This window comes from Taudactylus pleione, unplaced genomic scaffold (assembly GCF_031769625.1).
Source record: "Taudactylus pleione unplaced genomic scaffold, aTauple2 ptg000099l, whole genome shotgun sequence".
Taxonomy (NCBI): Eukaryota; Metazoa; Chordata; class Amphibia; order Anura; family Myobatrachidae; genus Taudactylus; species Taudactylus pleione.
The window spans coordinates 3,414,289-3,438,008 of NW_028284501.1; the positions used below are offsets into that span (position 1 = coordinate 3,414,289).

Here is a 23,720-nt window from a genome sequence, read left to right on the forward strand (position 1 = left end):
GTCTTCCCTACACCCCCGCCGGTACCAGAACGCCGGTACCGATCCGGGGATGCTGGTGAGCATCTGGGGTCACAGCTAGCGGTGACCCCAGATGTTCTGGACCATGGCCGGATTCAAGGGGGACAGCAAGGTAAGCAGCGGGGTCCCGCGGTGGGTCCCCGCTGTTACATGGTCCAGAGTCCCCAGGCAGGGGGCTCCCTGGGGACTGGCTGCAGCGTGGAGCCAGGTAAGAACCTGCGCTTCCACTACCCCCCTGGGACAGCGGACCGCAGCAGAGCAGTAAATGCATGCCAGGGGAGCGCGCCTTCCCTGTCTCACAGCCGGCGCCTCCCCCGCTGCACACAGCCCTCTCTGCACTCTGCCGACTGGCCCTGTGGCAGCGCTCCTCCCCCAGGCCAGCCTCCTCTCTGCTCCTCGGCGGCCATCTTCCTGAACGCATGGTGAACGCTGCTGGAAGCCTGGAAGGAAGCATCTTGGTCTGGGTCCCCCCGCATACCTCTCCTCCGCTGTGGTCAGGCCTGTGTATGCAGCGCTGTGTCCTACCAGACCCTGTGTCTGCGTAGTTGAGTGATCAGCGCTGGTTAGTGCAGGAATTGATTTTCTTTGCATTGTATGTGACTGTGCTAGCGCTGCTGCCTGTATCTTCTATTCTGACTGTCAGCTTTATTACTGTCCCTGTTCTTTCTGCTAAGCCCTTGCGGTGCGGTGCTGCAGGGTGGTCTCTCACCTCTTTAAAATACAATTGGTGAGAGGGGTCACATACTTAGTACCATCATGTCTGAAAGTGATTTTCCTCTCCGGCTTCAGTGTACTACGTGTAAAGTACCTTTAGCGGAGGGGAAGGGTAGCGCGGAGGGCCTCTGCCGGCAGTGTTTGTCAATGGCGCGGCCTATTACGGTTACAGCACCGGTACAGGAGCCGCCCAGGGCTTGTTTCGCTCAGGCGCTTACAACCTTAGTGGGCCAGTTAGCTCCGCAGCCCGCGTTTACACAGATGGGTTTGTCCCAGCAGTCAGTGGTGTCGTCACCCATGCAGGGTTTCCCAAGACAATTGGTGGTACCCCGCAGTCTCCCAATTTCCCCTCTCCCGGTTTCTCAGGAGCCGGCGTGGGTTAACTCCCTGACGAGTTCTGTACAGCACTTGTCGGATGTGTTGCAGGGGGAGACTGTGATGCGGCCACATAAACGGCCGGTGGCGTCTCTGTCGGCTCCTTATGAGGATGACGAAGGGACGTCTGATGATGGGGAGATTCTGGATCCTTACGATCAGGAACCTCTCCATACTAAGGACGCTGACGCTAGGTCCAAGGTATATATTCCTGGACTTATTCGGGCAGTCCGCACAGCCTTGGTGATTGAGGACGAAGTTCCCCCAGCTGCTAAATCCAAGTATGCCTTTTTTTAAAGATGTGAAGGGTGACGCCACAGTCTTTCCTCTTTCGGGTCAGTTAATGGACCATGTAGAGGAGGCGTGGAACCAGCCTGGCAAGCGATACCAGCCGCAGAGGCGTCTGGCAGTGGCTTATCCATTCGCGGATAATTATTTTGCTAAGTGGGAATCCCCTCCACAGGTGGATTCTCATGTGACACGTCTTGTCCGTAGTGCCACATTACCGATGCCATCCATGTCCTCCCTTAAGGATGCTACGGACCGCAAGGTGGAGATCTGCCTGAAGTCCGCTTATTCCCTTGCGGGGGGGGGCAGCGCGGCCGGCTATGGCCATTTGCTGGGTTGCCAGAGCGATGGAACGCTGGGCGGATTCATTGGAGGCGTCCTTTGATTCCGACTGTCCGGCCGAACAAACGGAGTTGATTGGTAATCTCCGTGATTCGGCCACTTATATCAACGAGGCGGCCTTAGACATTAGTACACTGGTGTCTCGAATTTCTTCAGCAGCAGTGGCTGCTCGTCGCACCTTGTGGTTGCGATCCTGGAAGGCAGACGCTGACTCCAAAAAGGGTTTGGAGGCATTGCCCTTTAACGGAGAAGTTCTCTTCGGTCCAGATCTGGACAAGATTGTGGCCACGCTGGCGGCAGCCAAATCGGCATGTCTCCCGTCGGCCGCGGTTCCTTCTGTTCAGGACCATCGTCCTTTCGGTCTTATAGGGGCCAGGGCAGGCCCAAACCACAGTCTTTTCCCCGACAGGCTGGTCCCAAGAAATCGGCCAAGCCCCGGAAGCAGGCATGGAGTACCAGACGTCCGGCCCCTAAGCCTGATGACAAGCCTGCGGCCTGACGGTCCGGGCCTCCCGTTGGGGGATCCCAAAGTGGGAGGCCGCCTGCTGTAGTTCGCCCGGTGTTGGTCGGTCACCACGACGGACACTTGGGTTCTCGAGGTGGTCTCCCACGGGTACGCCCTCTCTTTCTGGCACAGACACCCGGCTCGATTCTTCACCACGGGTCCACCATCAGACCGGAACAAGGCCACGGAGCTGCGGAAGGTCTTGCACACTATGCTCCAGGCTGGAGTTATAGTGCCTGTTCCATTCTCCCAGAGGGGCCAGGGTTTCTATTCAAATCTTTTTTTGGTGCAGAAACCCAATGGGTCGTATCGTCCGATTCTCAACCTCAAAGCTCTCAACAAGTCTTTGCGGGTGCCGAAGTTTCGGATGGAGACCCTACGTCCATCTTTCTGGCGCTGGAACCTGGGGACTACATGGTGTCATTGGACATACAGGACGCTTACCTGCATGTCCCTATTCTTTTGCGCCATCAACAGTTCCTCAGGTTTGCAATCCGCAGCGACCACTTTCAGTTTTGGGCGTTACCTTTTGGCCTGGCGACAGCACCGCGTGTGTACACCAAGGTGATGGCGGTCATGGCGGCGTCTCTGCGGCTGCAGGGAGTCCGCATGTTGCCATACTGACGACCTGTTATTAGTGGCAGGATCTCCAGAGCTCGTTCTACGCCACTTGGACCTGACCATTGCGCTACTGCAACGGCAAGTCCACTCTAATCCCGTCTCGGCGGATTCTGCACCTCGGAGCTTATTGGACTCCGGACAGCAAAGAATCTTTGTGACGGGGGAAAAGATCTCTGCTTTACAGTCGAGGGTGCGCAGTTGTCTGCACAGCCGCCGGGTGTCTCTATACTCGGCGATGAGGTTACTGGGCTCCATGGTGTCGGTGTTCGACATGGTGGAATATGCCCAGTTTCACTCCAGACCTCTGCAGCACCTGATCCTGTCCAAGTGGAGCGGGCTGCCTCAGTCTCTAAAGTCCCAGATGATAGTGTTCACCCCGGAGGTTCGCCTGTCCCTTGCCTGGTGGTTGCAGACGACCCATCTCAGCAAGGGACGTCAGTTCTGGGTACCAAATTGGGTCCTGTTGACAACGGACGCCAGTCTTCGGGGCTGGGGAGCAGTTTCGGGTCCACACTTGTTCCAGGGCAGGTGGACGCCGACAGAAGCGGAGCTTCCAATAAATATCTTGGAACTCCGTGCGGTTTTCAATGCTCTCCAGCTGGCACATCGGGTTCTTCAGGGTCGCCCGGTGCAGGTCCAGTCGGACAACGCTACCACCGTGGCCTACATAAACAGGCAAGGAGGAACCCGAAGTCGGGCGGCTCTCGTAGAGGTGTCTCAGATCCTGGTATGGGCGGAGCGCAATCTTCCGGCCATATCAGCGGTCTTCATCCCGGGAGTGCTAAATTGGGAGGCGGACTTTCTAAGTCGCCAGGACGTTCATCCAGGGGAATGGTCCCTGCACCCGGACGTTTTTTTACTGCTGGTGGACAGGTGGGGTCTTCCAGAGATCGACCTCATGGCGTCCCGGCACAACAACAAGTTGCCGGTGTACGGGTCTTGCACAAGAGACGAAGAGGCGTCTCTGGTGGATGCTCTGTCCGCCCGGTGGACGTTCCGGTTCGCATACCTGTTTCCTCCGGTTTCCACGGGTAATCTGGAAATTCAAACAGGAAGGAGGGACGCTCCTGTTGATAGCTCCCGCGTGGCCCAGACGGCACTGGTTCTCAGACCTTCAGGGTCTGTCCGTGGACAGTCCTCTGCGGTTGCCACTACGACCGGACCTTCTGTCGCAGGGTCCTTGTCTTCACCCGGACCTGGCTCGGCTGTCTTTGACGGCGTGGCTGTTGAGACAGCCATGTTGAGGTCCAGGGGGTTTTCCAGCTCTGTAGTGCGTACCATGTTACGAGCTCGGAAACAGTCTTCCGCGAGGATATACCATCGCGTGTGGCATACGTTCTTCCAGTGGTGTCGACCGAGAGGTTATGCACCGCGGGAGTTTCGTCTGTCTCGGATACTCGCCTTCCTACAAGCGGGACTAGACCATGGGCTTCGCCTTGCTTCTTTGAAGGTACAGGTTTCGGCCCTGTCGGTCTGGTTTCACCGTAGGATTGCTACAATCCCGGATGTGCGCACCGTTATGCAAGGTGTTGTCCGCATTCAGCCGCCCTTTGTTCCACCTGTGGCGCCTTGGGATTTGGCTGTGGTCCTGAGGGCTCTCCAGGGACCGCCGTTTGAACCACTGGGCTCAGTGGATCTTAAATGGCTAACAGCTAAGACTGTTTTCCTTCTGGCCATAGCTTCGGCCAGACGTGTTTCTGATTTAGGGGCTCTCTCTTGTAGCCCCCTTTTCTTGATTTTTCATGGGAACATGGCAGTGCTCCGCACTTGGCCTGAATTTCTTCCCAAAGTTGTTTCCCAGTTTCATGTTAACGAGGAAATAGTTGTTCCGGCCTTTAACTCACCGGGTCTTTCAGTGGGTGAGGCCACTTTGGATGTTGTGCGGGCCTTAAGGACTTATGTTGACCGCACTTCTTCGTTTAGGAAGTCGGACGCCTTGTTTGTCCTCTATGGCTTCCGTAAAAAGGGTTGGCCTGCTTCTAAGCAAACTTTGGCAGCCTGGATCCGTATGGCTATTTCTGAAGCTTATCTTCATGAAGGTCTGCCGGTTCCTCCTTCTTTGAAGGCTCATTCCACTAGGTCTGTGGGTCCTTCGTGGGCAGCTCGACGTGGTGCCTCTGCAGTCCAGATCTGCAAGGCTGCTACGTGGTCCTCTGTCCATACCTTCGTGAGGAATTACAGGTTTGACACCTTCGCCTCTCAGGATGCTTCCTTCGGGCGGCGGATTCTCCTTTCAGCACAGGAGCGTCCCCACCCTTAAAGGATACTGCTTTGGGACATCCCCAAGGTATCCTGTGGATACCCTATGGACCCTGAAGTAGAAAATATGAGATATGGTAAGAACTTACCTTTGTTATCTCTATTTCTACGAAGTCCATAGGGTTCCACAGGACTCCCGCCCTGTCGCACCTGTGCTGCAGATGGGCTTTGGTCTGGTCACCGGTTTTCCCGTCTCCCTCTGGTGAGAGTGTGATTCTTGTGTGTATCCAGATCTTCTTTCTCTCTCTTCCTTCTCCTCCTCCTGCCTATGGCTTGGTAACTAACTGAGGTGCCTTGGCTCGGGGGCGGGGTATAGGAGGGGGACCCTAGTGCATCCTGGGAGGCTGAAAGCTTAACTCTATGGTGACGTCACACCTATGCCCCAAGGTATCCTGTGGAACCCTATGGACTTCGTAGAAATAGAGATAACAAAGGTAAGTTCTTACCATATCTCATATTATATATATATATATATTATTTCCCCAGTTAATATACTAATATTATCAATACACAAACTACTACTGAGTTGAGTGGACCCTTTTTTCTCTCTCATTTTTATGTTTTATATGTTCGCCTTTTCTAATGATATTTAATAAAAGGTACGTTTTAATAAACACAATCATATCATAAGATTTATCTATATCAAGAGTGCCCCAAAAAGGAAATTTCTTTTTTTTCCTTTGCAATATTGAATTAAAGATATCTGATCGTTGTCTGATCTGACTGTGTGTACGGTCCAGAAGTCAAAATAGCAAAGTCTGAAAACAGACCAGGGGGTATAATTACTAAAGGTCGATGTGTTTCTGGGACTAAATCACACCATTACTAACAGAAAAAATGTGATTTTGTTTTATTTTAAGTATTAGTATATGTTTGATTTAGACCCAAAAATACAACATCAATGTTGATTGATTTTAAATCGATCAAAATTGATTAAAATAATTCTTCAGCAAATATACCCGTCGGTCTATAAAAGTATCTTAATGTAGCCCTTAATACTGTGAGACACCAGGTGTAAAGGCCCCCATACATCAGCAATCTGAAAACCACAATTGAACAATTTGAAGATTTATTGGCCGATTTTAGGATTTCCCAATCGAGCAATCTGCGCCCATACATTACAGATCTTTTTCAGTGATTTACAGATCGATTGCAGAAAACACAGATCGGACAATCTTGAAAGGCCCATCATTTTACTGGTAACGGTCTGCAAATCTGCTGATCATGTCCATACACTAGCAATCTACAGCCACAATCGATCTGTGAAATCCAACATGTAGGACAATCTGATTTAACAATGCCAATCACTTTTTGGTTGCAATCTGCGATCTGTGAAGCCCATACATTGCAGATTTTTATACACAATCGATTGCAAATTGCACGATTGCTGCAATCCATCTCTGATGTATGGGGGCCTTGAGACTCATGGGTGTATCATTATAAAGCCCATCACCTCTAGAAGGGGGGGAGCAGTGGGTTGTTTCTGGTGAAGTATGAATGATTAATGTTTAAATTACCTTCATGCATCACTTGCTACAAGTGTCAGAGTCTGGTGCTAATTCTGTTTTTGCAGTTGTCTCCATGACCTTGTTTACTCCCAATCTCCTACATTTTTGCATCACCATATACTCAAGATCTGTATGGATTTCCTGAATACAGTAAATATGTTTATTTTGTGATAAAGCTTTTAAAACTTCATGAGCATGCTAAAGTGGTGCATGTCATATCCAGAAATGGTTCAGCCAGAGCCTCTCCTTTATTTCAGCATTTTGAAAGGTCTCTGATTACCCTGGTCTAGTCTTTTCTGTGTCTGTCATCCTGTTACACCTCTGACAAGATACATTCCCCTCTGAACTTACTGGGGACAGTGAAACCCTTGTAGCTGACTTCTGGTGGGTCCTACTAGACTAAAACAATGATGATTTTGTAGGTCATGATGTTCTAAAATCCCTTGGCAAGCTAATTATTCTTCCTTATTTTTTTTGTGGGTGTAGACTGCATAACCATTAAACCAAGGCGGGTAAATTTAATAAACAGTAGTTTTGCTGTCATTTCTAAAATCGATGGGCATTGCCAGCAGTTTTAGTGCTCAAAATAGTATTTACAAAGCCTAAATTTTTAAAAACCACCAGTGATACTCTCGGTTTCTAAGCCTATCCCACTACAAGTCCACTGGAATCCCAGTAAAAATCGCTGGTGTGCAAGCACTGCACAGATCCTATGGCTTCTGTTGAACAAAATAGTGTGGTTAATAACGTTAATAATATTGGGGTCTATTTACTAAGCCTTGGATGGAGCTAAAGGGGACAAAGATAATGTACAAGCCAACCAGCTCCTAACTGTAATTTTGCAAACACAGCCTGTGACAAAGCAGTATGGAGCTGATTGTCTGGTAGTTTATCTCAGTTCACTTTACCCGACCCAGCAAGCAATGTTATGCCCAGCTTCAAAGACTGCAGGGGCACACTGGTACTTGGACAACCACAAGCTCCAGTAAACCCTGGCAGGCAGGGTCCATAGGCACCTGTAAAGGGAATATTTAATAAAAACACAGTGTACACACACACACACACACACACACACACACACACACACACACACACACACACACACACACACACACACACACACACACACACACACACACACACACACACACACACACCAAGTTTAAAACACTTTTATTGAAATAAAGTTTACCCATTTATTACTTATAATATCCTAAGTCACAGGTTCTCAAACTCTGTCCTCAGGACCCCAAACAGTGCATGTTTTGCAGGTATCCTCCCAGAATCACAAGTGAAATAATTAGCTCCACCTGTTGATCTTTTAAAATGTGTCAGTGAGTAATGAGTACACCTGTGCACCTGCTAGGTGATCTGGAAAATGTGAACTGTGTGGGGTCCTGAGGACAGAGTTTGAGAACCACTGTCCTAAAGGAGGGTATCCACTACCCGACACTGAAAAGACTGAACGATAAGGATATCGTTATCGTTCAGTCGTTCACTACACTGCAGGGTGCCCACACTGAATGATATGTCGTTCAGTGCAGGCACAATCAATCAACTGCAAACATGCTGAACCTGACGATATCGTCAGGTTGACCAGCATGTTTGAATGATGACATGATGATGTCTAAAAGATGTCCAAAAGACCAAATTTTCAAACGATGTTCAAACGATTATCGAACTATTTTATCGTTATCGTTCAATCATTCAACTTTATCGTTTAGTGGATACCCCCCTTTAGTGATTGGTTCTCTTCGGTGCATATAGCTATCCAATGAGATTTGGGGCAAAACAGATAAAAAAAACTATGCAGCGTCTCCCTTAGTGCACTCTGATCAATCAGAGCGGTCCCATTCATTCTTATGAGAGTGTCTGTGAGTGATTTCTCATTTGCGTCTGGCTCCCACAGGGAGATGTTGCAGCTTTTTTGTTTTGCCAAGTCCCATTGGATGCCAAGATGGGTTTGTCTGCTTAAGTCTGGGTTCTCAGCGGGTTTCCTGTGATTAGGGCTGGTTCACTGGTTCACACTTTGAATCTGTGACATTCTTAATCATTTTCAGGTATCCAATTACCTACAGTGCAATCTAAATAGTCCAGCTTCAAAGGACACTAAGGTTTTGCCAATTATACAGCAGATTAGCCATAACGTACTTTAAAGCTGGCCACTCATGCTGCTATATTGGGCAGAAGCCTCATGTGGCCCCAAATTGACTATGGTAATACTAATGTTAAATTTGATTGGTTCATTCTGGTTATGTTATTAAATAAGACCAGGTAGATGTCCAGTTTTCCCCTCTGTATTTGGCCATCTTTCAACCTCAAGGAACAGGTTCTATTGATGCCAGATCTGGCTGCTCAGGCTACGTACTCAATGACTGGATCTCATCCAATTGTGCCTCCTGAAAGCATGCGATAATTGGACAGTGGTCTCCTGGCTTTTGGACTATACTTTAAGATCATTGCATATGTGGCCAGCATAAACATATCCATTGACAAAATTAGCACATTTCCATATATTCTCATCTGCCAACACCTTTTCTACAGTTAAGAACCATTCTAGAGCTATTTTACATGTCCTTCATGCATTTGTTATTTATCCCCTTATTTTGATCAATCTTGTCCATAGCTTTGGCAGAAAGAAGATCTTCTTTGCAACAATGGCTGTGCAGACCGGCTTCAGCATCGTACAGGTGTTCTCAACCAGCTGGGAGATGTTTTCTATCCTCTTTCTTATTGTTGGAATGGGACAGATCTCCAACTATGTGGCTGCTTTCATATTAGGTATGGCTCTTATAATCTGTACACATCATGATTATAGGTTTTATACATGAGGAAATTATTAGAGGAGGTCTGGTGTGGTGGACAGGATACAGTGGCCTACAGGCCACTTTTGTCTTTCCAAATAAGTCCTCGCACTGAGCAGATGACAAGGCTTCTCTCTATGGTCAGTTTAGCAGAGTCCAGTCCTATATTTGACTATACTGCTTCTCAGGAAAAAAAGCACACAGACACACACGTATTATGAGGACACAACTGGCGAGAAATGACTGGTTAGGGCTAGCTGTCTCTTTATTCTTTCCCATATTATTGTAAATGTTTACCATAGGTGGTTATAAGATTACTATGAGACCCAATTTCAATTTCCAGTAGAAGTAAATCCAATATTGTTCAATTATATGTATCACAGTCTTTGTTTTTTTTATGACTGAGCTAATTTTTATACTTGGAGTTACAGGAGTGCTATATTTCCCAATCCTCTGTTGATTACTGTCATCTAGAGAGGGATAAGAACTTCTCTAATTTAAATGAATCTGTAATTAGCATACTGAGGTTTTCCTGCTCTCACATGCAAAATAAAGAGGAGCAAAATTGTGAGGATTGATGATTCTGCAGCATAGACATAAACTAGGTACACACTATGCGATTGTTTTGATCAAATCGATAATTGGAGCGATTTTTCGACAAAATCAAGGGCCTGACACATACTTGCCTACACTCCCTTAAAAGGCCGAGATGCTTCTGAAAATCGTGTGGTGCTCTAGGCCACCTGGAAAGGTAGGCAAGTCTCCCGCACCTCCCTCTATTGTCAGAACCCCCGCACCGCCGCCCACTTATAGAGCACAAGTTGGCGGTCTGGGGTGGGGGTGATGATGCGATTCGCAGTGAATCGCATCATCGTAGCCCTGCCCCCGCTATACAGTGCCTGTTTTCTCAGCAACGATGATATGATCGTGTCACCACGCCCCCGGTGCCGCCCACCTTCCAGGGAGCCACACTCCCTTTCTGCCGACCTGGCTGCCCTCTACCCCGGAGGAGGCAGCAAAGTAGGCAAGTATGTCCTGATATCTGTGCTACTGTACAATTTAAATGAAATACCTGGCGAATTTAACAGTGAATTTATATATGTATGCTCACAAGGATGATGAGGTAATCAGGAAAAAATAAAGGCAATATGGGCAGGTTATAGAGAATGCACAAACTGAACGGTATCTGGAAATTAAGGCCGAGATTTTCGGTTTTGACCGACAGATCGGATAATTGAAGGAATGCGTTTGTAGATGTTTTCTGTTCTATCAGTGAAACGCTGAAACTATTGTTCATACACACTATACAATAAATAAGGCCGATCACCCGATTATTGGAAAATCAGACCAATAATTGTATAGTGTGTACCTAGCTATACACTGAACTAATTCTCTACAAATTGACTTTTTTTTATTTCACAGAAATTCTGTGTGTTTTGTGGTAGAATATTACATGTCAAAATAGGTGATTTTGAAATGTGATCTGTTACTGGAACTACTGAGGAAGCTCCCTGTTTGCTCATACGTTGCTGAACCAGTCACATCTAATGAAAGAGGAAGACACAATGAACATACAGATGTGTCCACTTGCATCTTTGCTCCGTATGCAGCAAATCGCGTCACCCATGGCGGGAGGCGTGCGCCTGCGAGCAGATATGCACACTGTGTTTGCATCCGCAAGTCCATAGGATTGCATGGTGCGATCACAGGGCCTGAATCAGAGCCGCTCGTAAGCGGCCACTCGTTCGCTCCGAGCGATGTTTGCCCAACTGCGCATGCGTACGGATCGTTATACGCATGCGCGAACCAGTCAGTGCGGCCGAAATTCGTTTTTCCGCTAAATAGCGAATGCCTGCTATTTTGAGTGACATTAGGAGGCGTATGTGGGTGGTAACAGGGGAAGGTGCTTGAAAACGGGAAGTGGAGATCTGAACGCAGGCGTGCTTAAAGGTCAAAACGGGCGTTTTAAGGGTGTGCATAATTAAAACAGCAGCGTCATTGACCACGTCACTGGGTTATTTTATAGCCAGAACTGCTCGCAAGATTGTGGTAGCAAAAACCAACCACAAGAATAGCGAGCAGTTCATACGCTGGTCGATGTACTCGATTAATCTAATAAATAGCGGACATGACGTAGGATGCGAGCGGCCAAGGGGCGTATTTTTCCAAAAAACGACCGCAAGTTTTGTTCGCTCGTTCAGACCTAGAGGCGTGAACAGACCGCAAAGAGCGAACGGTTCATTTGAATAGCCACCCCTATTTTCTGGACGAGCAAGCGCTAATTGCGTCCGGCTCTGAATCAGGCCCTCAGTGCATCCCATAGCGTATTCTGCTGTAGGTAATCGCATGGCGCGATGCCTGCGCACGTTCGTAGCGTGATCGCCAAGGATGTCAGAGGACACATTTGTATGTCCCTAGCACAAAAGGCTTTTTGTTTAAACTAAATAAATAAAAAATTTATATTATAAATATATAATATAGAATGTGTGTGTATAAATATAAATCATTTTGGGCTGATGCAGAATTTGTGGAGCATACTGTATCTTGCATATTTTCACTCTCTGCATGCTCTAGAACAAAGTATAGGCAATGCAGAGTCATTAGCTCATGTGTACACCTCCAATTATGTTTTATATGTACATTTTTCTCACTAGTACAATTTTTAATTAGGTATCAAAGAGGAATACTTATGATTATAAATATGTAATATGTGTTTTTTTGCAATATATATGAAACAGTTAGACCCTAAATACCCATTTAAAAATACTACCCCTCTTTATTTAGATAGTTGCTATGTACCAATTTATATTTCCAAATGCTAAATGCACCGTATAATAATATTCCAAACTTTTATTATAAAGTATAAAAAATGTGAGTTGGCTTGAAAATGGCATAGTGTCCAGTCCCTTCTATTAGTATATGACCCCCTAAAGCAGGGGTCTTCAAACTTGGCCCTCCAGATGCTGTGGAACTATACATCCCAGCATGCACTGCACATAGTTTTAGCATGCTGTTATATCAAAAAGGTGGCAGTGCATGCTGGGATGTGTAGTTCCACAGCAGCTGGAGGGCCAAGTTTGAAGACCCCTGCCCTAAAGGATGCTGACACTAATGTCTTTGCTCTCGTTTGTGTCATCATTGCCTTATAAAACAAAATATCTATATTCGGATTTGATCCATACGCTCTTAACAAAATATGGTTGCTAACTTTAACTAAGTGGTCAACTGATTGTCCCCAGAAATCCTAACCATCTGCTTTTGTCTTTGGACTCTGCACAACTTCAAGAAGTCCATATTAGCACCATTTACAGGGCATCTATCCCAGGGACAATGTAAACATATGGGGCAGGATGTACTAAGCATCGGATCCACGATGCCGTACATTCCGTCACATATCGGGTACATAACGTCCTTGATTTGCAATTTTAATTACAAAGGACAGCTCTCCTGATAAGAGCTGTCCTTTGCGATACAGGGACTTTCTGATTTATGAGCCAGAAGTCCCTCTGGCAACCTAATGCGTCCTTCTAATTGGATCCCTCGCAGGAATGCGGAAAGAGCCCCATAGGCTTTTATTGGGTAACGCCATCTATAGATGGCGTTACCCCACGGGTCCAAGCTCCAGAGCTTAGTACATATGAGAAATGCAGTCAAACCCCCGAAAACTGAATTTTTGGGGATTTGATCGCGTTTTTGCTTATAGTACATCCCGCCCCCTATCTTAGAGAAATCTGGACATTACCCCAAATGTAAAATGTGGCCTGCTTTGTTTTTTCATAAATTCTGGCAGTGTCTCAAGATGCAATGTTTTAGGCACAAGGTACTGTCCTTCTTTAAACAGAACTTTGCATATTACACCTGAACCTATGGCTTTGCTTTGTATATACTTTACACCCTGGGGTCTGGAAGCCACACACTAACACCACTTTGTCTTTTAACTGTTATCTTTACTGTTGCAAAAAAAGGGAAATTCTTTTAAAATGAACTTTTCCGACTTTTACGCACTTTATATCTAGAGAGGCACTATATGCTGCCAGATATAAAAAAAATATCATTAATTTTTGCAAATAAATGGGGTCTTTAGATACCACCACTGAGGAACATATATTGAGGCTTCTTGGAGCCACAAATTGGTATTCATACTGTAAACTGCTTTAATCTCCAGCCAAGGAGATATATTATGTGTGAGCTTGGTGACCATTGCCTATCTTATCTATTGTATTCTATTCATATTATTCTTTGTTAGGATAATTTCATGTAGCATGTATTCATTCTTCCCTATCCCTGTGTTTTCTTCGTCTTTTGTCTTCCCCCCCTTTGTGTGTTAATGTTTAAATCTTTTGTTGTTATTTTAAGTTTTATACTATCTTGGAGTATCAGTTTGTTTGATCTCTTAGCTCCCTAGGAGTACTAGACTGGTGGTTTTGCTCCCGTATTGGCTCCTGATGCATGGTTTATATATTCAACGCAGACATCTCTGTAATCATAATGTACATTTTACTTTTATCTATATGACATTTATACCTGTATGATGGGATGGAAAACAAATACATAATAAAAATAGGAATAGACCAATGCAAACACACAAGTAACACAGTCTGTCACTAGACAGGAGACTGGGTTTATCACTTGAAATTTTTCTTTCAATTCCTAATTTCTTTATAAAGGATCTGAACAAGATTAAACTACTAAAGTGAAATGTGTTTAGAGGGGAAAGATTTTTAATCACATTACAGCTGTGATCAGTGTGGCAGCCAGATGCTGGAATATTTATTTATTACCAGTTATTTATATAGCACACACATATTCCGCAGCGCTTTACAGAGAATATTTGTCAATTTACCCTGCCCCCAAGGGAGTTTACAATCTATGTTCCTGGAATCGGTATGTATTACCGCCAGACAGCAGCCTGGTGGATGAAATACCGACGCCAGAAGGCCGACAGCTGAAGATCCCGACAGAGGAGGTAAGTAAACTATCCCTTACCCTCCCCATCCCCCCCTCTAAACCTCCCTTAGGGGTGCCTAAACCTAACCCCCCTCCCCGCGCCCTGAACCTAACCCTCCCGGAGGGGTGGCTAACCCTAACCTCCCCCCGGGGGTGCCTGACCCTAACCCCCCTTTCCCTAGGAAACCCTAAGTGTCTATCCCTAAGTTCCCCTGGGAGAACCTAAACCTAACCCTCCCACTACCCCTGCGGCTCTCCGTTCTCAATGCCCGGCTTACCTATGATCGGTATGCTGGGCGTCGGGATTTCGGTATGGAGCTAATGATAGGCATCAGTATTTAGATGCCTATCATTAGTCCCATGCCGGGATTTCACAGCCGGGAAGCCGGCGGTCGAAATTGCGACCGCCGGCTTCCGGACTACATACCATTTTCCCTACCACATGCACACACACATACACACTAGGGTTATTTTTTGTTAGTAGCCAATTAACCTACCAGTATATTTTTGGAATGTGGGAGGAAACCGGAGAACCCAGAGGAAACCCACGCAAGCACAGGGAGAATATACAAACTCCACACAGTTAGGTAGTGGGAATCGAACCCACGACCTCAGTGCTGTGAGACAGTATGCTAATCGTTACCCCGTCTGTGCTACCAGGTAAAGAGGAAGGTATGGGTTTAGTTGTAATGGGTAATCCACCTACACATTTTCCCAACTAAATAATTTAAAGAAATCCTCATTTAATTTCCCCATTTACTTTCCCCTGCAATGTAGTTCATTTGTGCTCTTGAAACTATTTGTTATTGCAGTTACATCAATTCAGCCTAATTAACTGCAGTAAAATTTAATTGTTAATTTCAGTAAAGGCCTTTTTGTACCAGATGGTAGGGATCGTATTGTACAGTGTGCACATATGCAGAACATACATGTATGGTATAACTGTTTATATTGCATATTAATCTTCCCCTAAGAACATTCAGTGGCTCATTAGTGTCACCTCTTGGCCACAAGTGGAGCATGCAAATCACTAGGATTATGGTCAACCCTCCATTGTCCTATTTCATAGGTTCTCAAACTCGGTCCTCAGGACCCCAAACAGTACATGTTTTCCAGGTCTCCTCAGAATCACAAGTGAAAGAATTAGCTCCACCTGTGGATCTTTAAAAATGTGTCAGTTAGTAGTGATTACACCTGTGCACCTGCTGAGTGACCTGGAAAACGTGACCTGTGTGGGATCCTTAGGACCGAGTTTGAGAACCACTGTTCTGTTTGATAGAATGGGGCAAATCACAAATGATCAAATGTATAGTACTTTACCAGGGAAGGGTGTTTAAGTATGATTTTTTTTTTAAATTAAATTTAAATTATTGTTTTCAACAGGATCTGAAATCCTTGGCAAGTCTGCTCGAATCATTTTCTCAACATTAGGCATTTGTATATTTTTTGCTATTGGCTATATGATTCTACCTCTCTTTGCCTTCTTTATCCGAGACTGGAGGACATTACTTCTGGCCCTAACTGTGCCCGGATTGCTGTGTATTCCTTTGTGGTGGTGAGTTTACACTGATTGTGAATGAAGGACAATCTATTTTCTGTCTTATTACTTGTGAGTTTACCTTTTTTACATGAGGACAATCAAGCTTATGAAAATGAAAATATACAGCGCTAAGAAAGCCATACAATATGGATTATTTATGAGATGGAATGGATTTAGTGCATATACATATTTAATATATTTAATATAAAACAGCTGATTAGTAAAATCATGCAATTGAGTATAAATTAATAAAATCATATACTAAATAGGAATCTGAATGTACCTCTATGTCATCATAGGTAAATATCTATCAAACAAATGTGTTACTTGATAGTAATTCAGCATCTGGGAAACTGTAGATAATAACAAGACACCTTTTCCTATTTCAGCCTCTCTATATTGGCAAGTGATAGTTTATATGCCACATGTACAGTACAGTTGGTAGTCACACAGTCTCGTATAAGTTTTATTATTATGGGGCGCTCTGGGGCATTACTAATTGGTAATTATAGGTATGCAATTGGGCTCCCGGGGGGGACTTAGGGTTAGGCACCCCCGGGAGGGTTAGGGTTAAGCTAGGGGGAGGGAGGGTTAGGGTTAGGCACCCCGGGGGGGATTTAGGGTTAGGCACCCCCCCGGGGGACTTAGGTTTAGGCAGCGGGGAAGGGGGTGGTTAGGGTTAGGCACTTAGAGGGGGGATTAGGGTTAGGCACTTGGGGGGGAGGTTAGGGTTAGGCACCCCTAAGGAGGGTTAGGGGGGTTAGGTTAGGTTAGACAATACTCACCTATCCGCGATCGGGATTTCCAGCGCTGTCGGGCTTCCGCTGCCGGGATCTCTGCTGATGTCGGGCTGCCGCTGCCGGGAATCGAACCTGATACTGATTTCATACCAATTCCTTTATATATGTCCCTTATGTTGTTTACGTAAAATTGTGTCCTGGTGTAGGTTCTTACTGTGTAGAAAAAAGTCCCAACTTTTAATCTGTAGGTAGGGTGTTCTAATAATTCAATCCAGTACGTAATCCTGGTGCGTGTTAGGAATGTTCTTAAACAGTATCCAAAAAAACAGAGTCTTATATGTAGATGAAGTATATGGATAGTCTCTGAAAATTAGTCCTGTTATGGATGTAGGATGGGTGTTCTTTAATTATTTAAGATGATGGTGCCATGACAATCTCTGCTCTCCACCTCAAATATAATGCAATAGCGCAGTATCAGGAACCAGGCAAACATGATTATGCAGGAAAGGTAAGTAAAGGTGTGTACTTACCAAACGTTGTCGTTTTGTAGCTTCCTGCTGGTTCTCCTGGTCCCGGTGCTTGAAGAGATGTTAGTGAGGGTTTGGATGTGTGTACTTATATAGTGAAATAGACACTCTGGATGTAAGACTAATACAACATTATTTATTCAGTACAGAAAGTACACCCAATGACTCATCAGAGTCCTGTCCTATAGAAAGGTCTATCTACAAGTGTAGAAATACCTATACATATGTCCATACAGAAGTTCCACTGTATTGAGCAAAGGTGCTTGCAATTATCTTTGTGGAATCGGTATGATTTACCGCCGGACCCTGGTTGGCGGTTCAAATCCCGACAGTGGCTGACCAAACAGTCTGAAAATCTCGATCGTCCCAGGTAAGTAATTACTAACCTAATTCTGCCCCCTAACCCTCCCTTAGGGGTGCCTAACCCTAACCTTCCCCCCTCAGTGCCTAACCCTAATCCCCCCTCTAAGTGCCTAAACCTAACCCCCCCTTCCCCGCCGCCTAAACCTAAGTCCCCCGGGGTGGTGCCTAACCCTAAGTCCCCCCCGGGGGTGCCTAACCCTAAACCTCCCTCCCCCTAGCCTAACCCTTACCTCCTGGGGGGGTGCCTAACCCTAAGTCCCCCCGGGAGCCCTAAACCTAACCCCCCCATGGCTGTCCGCAGCGGCGCCCGGCATCACTTCGATCGGGATGCCGGTATGCCGGTCTCCCATCATCGGTAAAATGACAGGCGTCTAGATGTAGATGCCGGTCATTTTACCCTCGCCGGGATTAAGCAGTCGGGAAGCCAGCTGTCGGGATTAGGTCCGCCGGCTTCCCTACTGCATACCTCTTGGCAGGTTTGTTGTGATACCATGTTCTTTCCATTTGATGATGATGAATTTGATGATGCTCCTGGGAATCATCAAAGATTTGGATAATAAGAGATATGGTAAGAACTTACCGTTGTTATCTCTATTTCTACGAAGTCCATAGGGTTCCACAGGATACCTTGGGGTATAGGCGATGTAGATGTAGACGCCGGTCATTTAACCCTCGCCGGGATTAAGCAGTCGGGAAGCCGGCTGTCGGGATTAGGTCCGCTGGCTTCCCGACTGCATACGGTCTATGTAGTGGGGGGGGCGTATGGACATATGTATAGATATTTCTATACTTGTAGATACACCTTTTTATAGGACAGGACTCCGATGAGTCATTGTGTACCTTCTGTATTAAATAAATAATGTTGTATTAGTCTTATATCCAGAATAAAACTTCTACATAAGCTTTTGAATAAGAGGCAGGGATACCTCTATATGTGGAGCAGCTAGGGACATTTTTCCACAAGACTCTGAGCACTGTACACCAATCTTTGATACACAGTCTCGTATAATTACCACTATGGTCCAACCACATGGGGTTCATAAGCAGAAGCAATCCTTCATGATTGTAGTACCTTATTGTAGATGAGCCTTTTGTGGATGAGATACTGCAATGAGAAGAATGACAGTCCACTGTAGATGAAGTGCAATTGTCCAAAGAGGTTCGGAGGCTTGGTCCAGGTGTTTAAAAGATGGTAAGAAAGTCCCAGTGCAGTATACTTAGTACTCTGTACTGAATTCATATACTGCACTGGAACTTTCTTACCATCTTTTAAACACCTGGACCAAGCCTCCGAACTTCTTTGGGCAAATGCACTTCATCTACAGTGGACTGTCATTCTTCTCAATACAGTATCTCATCCACAAAAGGCTCATCTACAATAAGGCAGCAGGCAGGTCCGGCAGCAGGCAGGGCGTCGGACCTAGAGATAGGGCACTTCTGCGGGCATCGAAGGCGCCCGCCTGGCCTAAAATGGGGCGTGACCAAAGAAAACGGGGCTTGTCTTTATGACGCGTCCCCTTTTCGTCACTCCTGGGGGCGTGCCGGGCAGCCCCCAAGCACTGTGGTCACTGTGAATGGATGTCGGGCGTATGCGTCCGGCATCCATTCACCGTCGGTGACCGCTGCGCTGCCGTTTTGACTACCCACGGGACACTGTGACCTGCTGGTGGAGACAGAACCTGCAGGCTGTCTCAGCGGGGCGCCGTGCTGGAGGGCAGGGTGCTTTCTGCCCTTCAGAAATAGGGAAGGGCGCGGCGCCCCACTGAAACAGCCTAGCGGGAATGCTAGGACTACCATTATGCAGGATCGCTTCTGGTTGGACCATAGTGGTAATTATACGAGACTGTGTAACTACCAACTGTACTGTACATGTGGCATATAAACTATCACTTGCCAATATAGAGAGGCTGAAATAGGAAAAGGTGTCTAGTTATCTACAGTTTCCCAGATGCTGAATTACTATCAAGCAACACATTTGTTTGTGATATATTTTTACCTATGATGACATAGAGGTACATTCAGATTCCTATTTAGGATATGATTTTATGAATTTATACTCAATTGCATGATTTTACTAATCAGCTGTTTTATATTAAATATATTAAATATGTTTATGCACTAAATCCATTCCATCTCATAAATATTCCATATTGTATGGTTTTCGTAGTGCTGTATATTTTCATTTTCTACTGTTCCATATATATCTTGAGGTCTGAGTAGCCTCAATCTTTACAGCTGCTCCAGAAACACTACCCTCTGCAGCGCCTGCACCAGGACCACTTGTTAGTTCTCCATCTTTACAATCAAGCTTATGCAAGCCCAGCTACTTCAAATGTCATTACACTGATAGATGTACTGCTATGAAGAGCAGTTCAATGTATACAGGTCAGCTTTTATCATAAAAAATGGGATGAGTCACTGTATTATAGAGCTGTATACGTATGCTGATGTTAATGACTCCATTGTATTAATATTTTGTATTCTAAAATGACATTTATAAATCGCACAAGAGATAAATAAACACAGGGTTGTGGGGACAGTGCCTGTGCTACACTGTTTGTGTGTGTGTGTAACAAACTTCATAAAATACCTTCTAAAACATTGGCAAGCTACAGAACCAGGTTCTACATTTTTAAAGGGCCACTGAAACTTAAATTGAAGCTTTCAGACAGATGATTTGAGGGTGAAATGTAATGTTTAGTGTCACCCTCTGATTGTATTGGCACTCTGGGCCTGATTCACTACCGATCGCAACTGCGACTGGGATTGCTCAGGTTCTCAAACTCGGTCTTCAGGACCCCAAAAAGTGCATGTTTTCCAGGTCCCCTCACAGAATCACAAGTTAAATAATTATATCACCTGTAGATCTTTCAAAATGTGTCAGTGAGTAATAACTACACCTGTGCACCTGAAGGGTGACCTGGAAAACGTGAACTGTGTGGGGTTCTGAGAACCGAGTAGCGCCCCCCCCATACAGTGCCCCCAGTAGCGGTCACCTCCCCCCCAATGCAGTGCCCACTGTAGCGGTCACCCCCCCTATGCAGTGCCCCGTACACACACACAAAAAAACAGCACACAACTTAGCTGAATCCCTGCTCCTGACACGACTGCCGATGTCCGCTCCGAGTCCCGGCCCGCTCTTCTCCTGCACTATGGGAGAGACATCATGACGTCTCTCCCATCCCCTGCTGCAGGGGGAGCCAGAAGGCGGAGCTCATAAATGAGCTCCAGCCGGCTCTCTCCATGGACGCAGCAGCCAATGAGAGTCTGTCTGACCTCATTGGCTGCTATAACAAACACACAGCCGCCGCTGGCGGCTATGTGTTTGTAAACTGTCTGTCTACATTACACTAGCGGCGGGTGCAGCAGCGGCAGGGGGTTGCTGCAAATCTAGTCGCCATGGCGACCTGTACCCCGTGTGTTGTCCCTTCTTGGTATAAGGGGCACTGCATAGGGGGGCACTACTGGGGGCACTGTATAAGGGGCAGTACTGGGCTGGGGGCACTGTATAACTGGCACTACTAGGGGCACTGTATACAGTGCCTTGCAAAAGTATTCACCCTCCATGGCTTTTTACCTTTTTTGTTACATTACAACCTGTACATTTTTTATTTATTTTTTTATCTGAAATTTATCTGATGGATCTGCACAAAATAGTCTAATTTGTTGAAGTGAAATGAGAAAAATATATATAAAAAATAATCTTTAGAAATAAAATTCTGAAAATTGGCATGTGCATATGTAATCACCCCCTTTGCTATGAAGCCCCTCAAAGTTCTGGTGCAGCCAATTACCTTCAGAAGTCACATAATTAGTGAAATGAAGTCCACCTGTGTGAAATCTAAGTGTCACGTGATCTGTCAGTATAAACACACCTTTTCTGAAAGGCCCCAGACGCTGCAACACCACTAAGCAAGAGGCATCACACCATGAAGACCAAGGAGCTCTCCAAACAAGTCAGGGACAAAGTTGTTGAGAAGTACAATTCTGGGTTGGGTTATAAAAAAATATCCAAATCTTTGATGATCCCCTGGAGCATCATCAAATTCATCATCATCAAATAGAAAAAACATGGTACCACAACAAACCTGCCAAGAGAGGGCCGCCCACCAAAAGTCACAGACCGGGCAAGGAGGGCATTAATCATAGAGGCAGCACAGAGACCACAATAAACCGTACACTCCATAGAGCTAGGCTTTATGAAAGAGTGGCCAGAAAAAATCCATTACTTAGTGCTAAAAATAAGAAGACACAAATTGAGTTTGCCAAAAAGCATGTGGGCGACTTCCCAAATGTATAGAGGAAGGTGCTGTGGTCAGATGAGACTAAAATGTAACTTTTCGGCCACCAAGGAAAACGCTATGTCTGGTGCAAAGTTGCAAACCCAACACATCCCATCACCCCAAGAACACCATCCCCACAGAGAAACATGGTGGTGGCAGCATCATGCTGTGGGGATGTTTTTCAGCAGCAGGGACTGGGAAACTGATTCGAGTCGAGGAAAAGATGGATGGTGCTAAATACAGGGATACTCTTGAGCAAAACCTGGTTCCATCTGCCTGTGATTTGAGACTGGGACGGAGGTTCACCTTCCAGCAGTACAATGACCCGAAGCATACTGCTAAAGCAACACTCGAGTGGTTTAAGGGGAAACATTTAAATGTGTTGGAGTGACCTAGTCAAAGCCCAGATCTCAATCCAATAGAGAATCTGTGGTCAGTCTTGAAGATTGCTGTTCACAAACAGAAACTATCCAACATGAAGGAGCTGGAGCAGTTTTGCCTTGAGGAATGGGCAAAAACCTCAGGGGCAAGATGTGGCAAGCTCATAGAGACTTATCCAAAGCGACTTGCAGCTGTAATTGCCGCAAAAGGTGGCTAGACAAAGTACGGACTTTAGGGCGGTGAATAGTTATGCACACTGACGTTTTCTGTTATGTTGTCCTAAATGTTGTTTGATTCACAATATAAAAAAAACACAACTTCACAGTTGTAGGCATGTTCTGTGAATGAAATGATGCACACCTTCAAACACTCCATTTTAATTCCAGGTTGTGAGGCAACAAAACATGAAAAATGCAAAGGGGGGTGAATACTTTTGCAAGGCACTGTAAGGGGCACTGTCTAAGGATGCACTACTGGGGGCACTGTATAAGGGGACTACTAAAGGGGGCACTGCATAAGGGGCTCTGCTACTGGGGACATTGCATAAGGGGCACTACTACAGTGGGCATTGCAAGAAGTGCACTACTAGTGAGGGAATTAAGGTACAGTACATATGGATTCAAAAGGAATGAGAAACGGTGGTGTGTCATGTTGACGCCCAAATTTGTCAGTGACCATGGCCCTTGTGGCATGTGGCCACGCCCACTTTTCAATATACTTGGGAGGGGCTCTGTTTTTTTTACTTGCCCTGGGCTCCAAATACCCTAGTTATGCCACTGCTTATTACTGATCAGTCCAGCTTCTGCCATCAGACTCAAATACACATACATAAAGCAACTCACTCAACATTCCCCCAGTAGTCACGGGTTTTGAACCGTGAAAGAAGTGTAACTTGTCAGAAAATTGCTATGTAGTATATGACATGTGGTTTGGTCATGGTGGTAGGGCTTTTTTTTCTTTTTTAAGCATTGTGAGCCTATTGAGTTAAGGGAAGCACCTCCCAACTAAAAAGGACACTTGCTGCAGGGAGATAAGGAGTATAATTGACATACTTAAAAAGATTAGTTGTCTGCTCTTGTCCTTACCAGGACAAATCTGAATATGTCCAGCACAATAATAATATATTGCATTGGTTCACACTCTCATTAAGACAGTTAAGCTGGCAACCCTACGTCTTAGGACCCACATTGTTTGCTTGTCCCTATACTCTGGTATAGCCTATGACAGTGTTTCCCAAACTCGGTCTTCATGGCCTACTCACAGTCCAGGTACTAAGGATATCCATGCATTAGTACAGGTTGGCTTAATTTATACAGTACCTTAATTTAACCACTTGTGCTTAAGCAGGGATATCCCTAATGACTGGACTGTGAGTGTGCCACGAGGACAGGGCTTGTGTGAGACCATAAGACCAACGTACCTTAATCCTGCCCTATTATAAAATAGTCTGCAAACTTCACTGTACAATAGAAGGTTTAAACTTTGTTACATTTTTGTAATGTAAT

General features: G+C 45.7%; 1 protein-coding gene across 1 annotated transcript in view; it reads left to right on the forward strand.

Moving 5' to 3' along the window:
- Positions 1 to 23,720, forward strand: part of LOC148526403 (organic cation/carnitine transporter 2-like) — a 133,359-nt gene that overhangs the window by 64,035 nt on the left and 45,604 nt on the right. The window contains exons 3-4 of the mRNA XM_088470389.1: positions 9,257 to 9,411; positions 15,765 to 15,936. Coding sequence (XP_088326515.1) covers positions 9,257 to 9,411; positions 15,765 to 15,936 — 327 coding nt within the window. The remainder of the gene's footprint in view (positions 1 to 9,256; positions 9,412 to 15,764; positions 15,937 to 23,720) is intronic.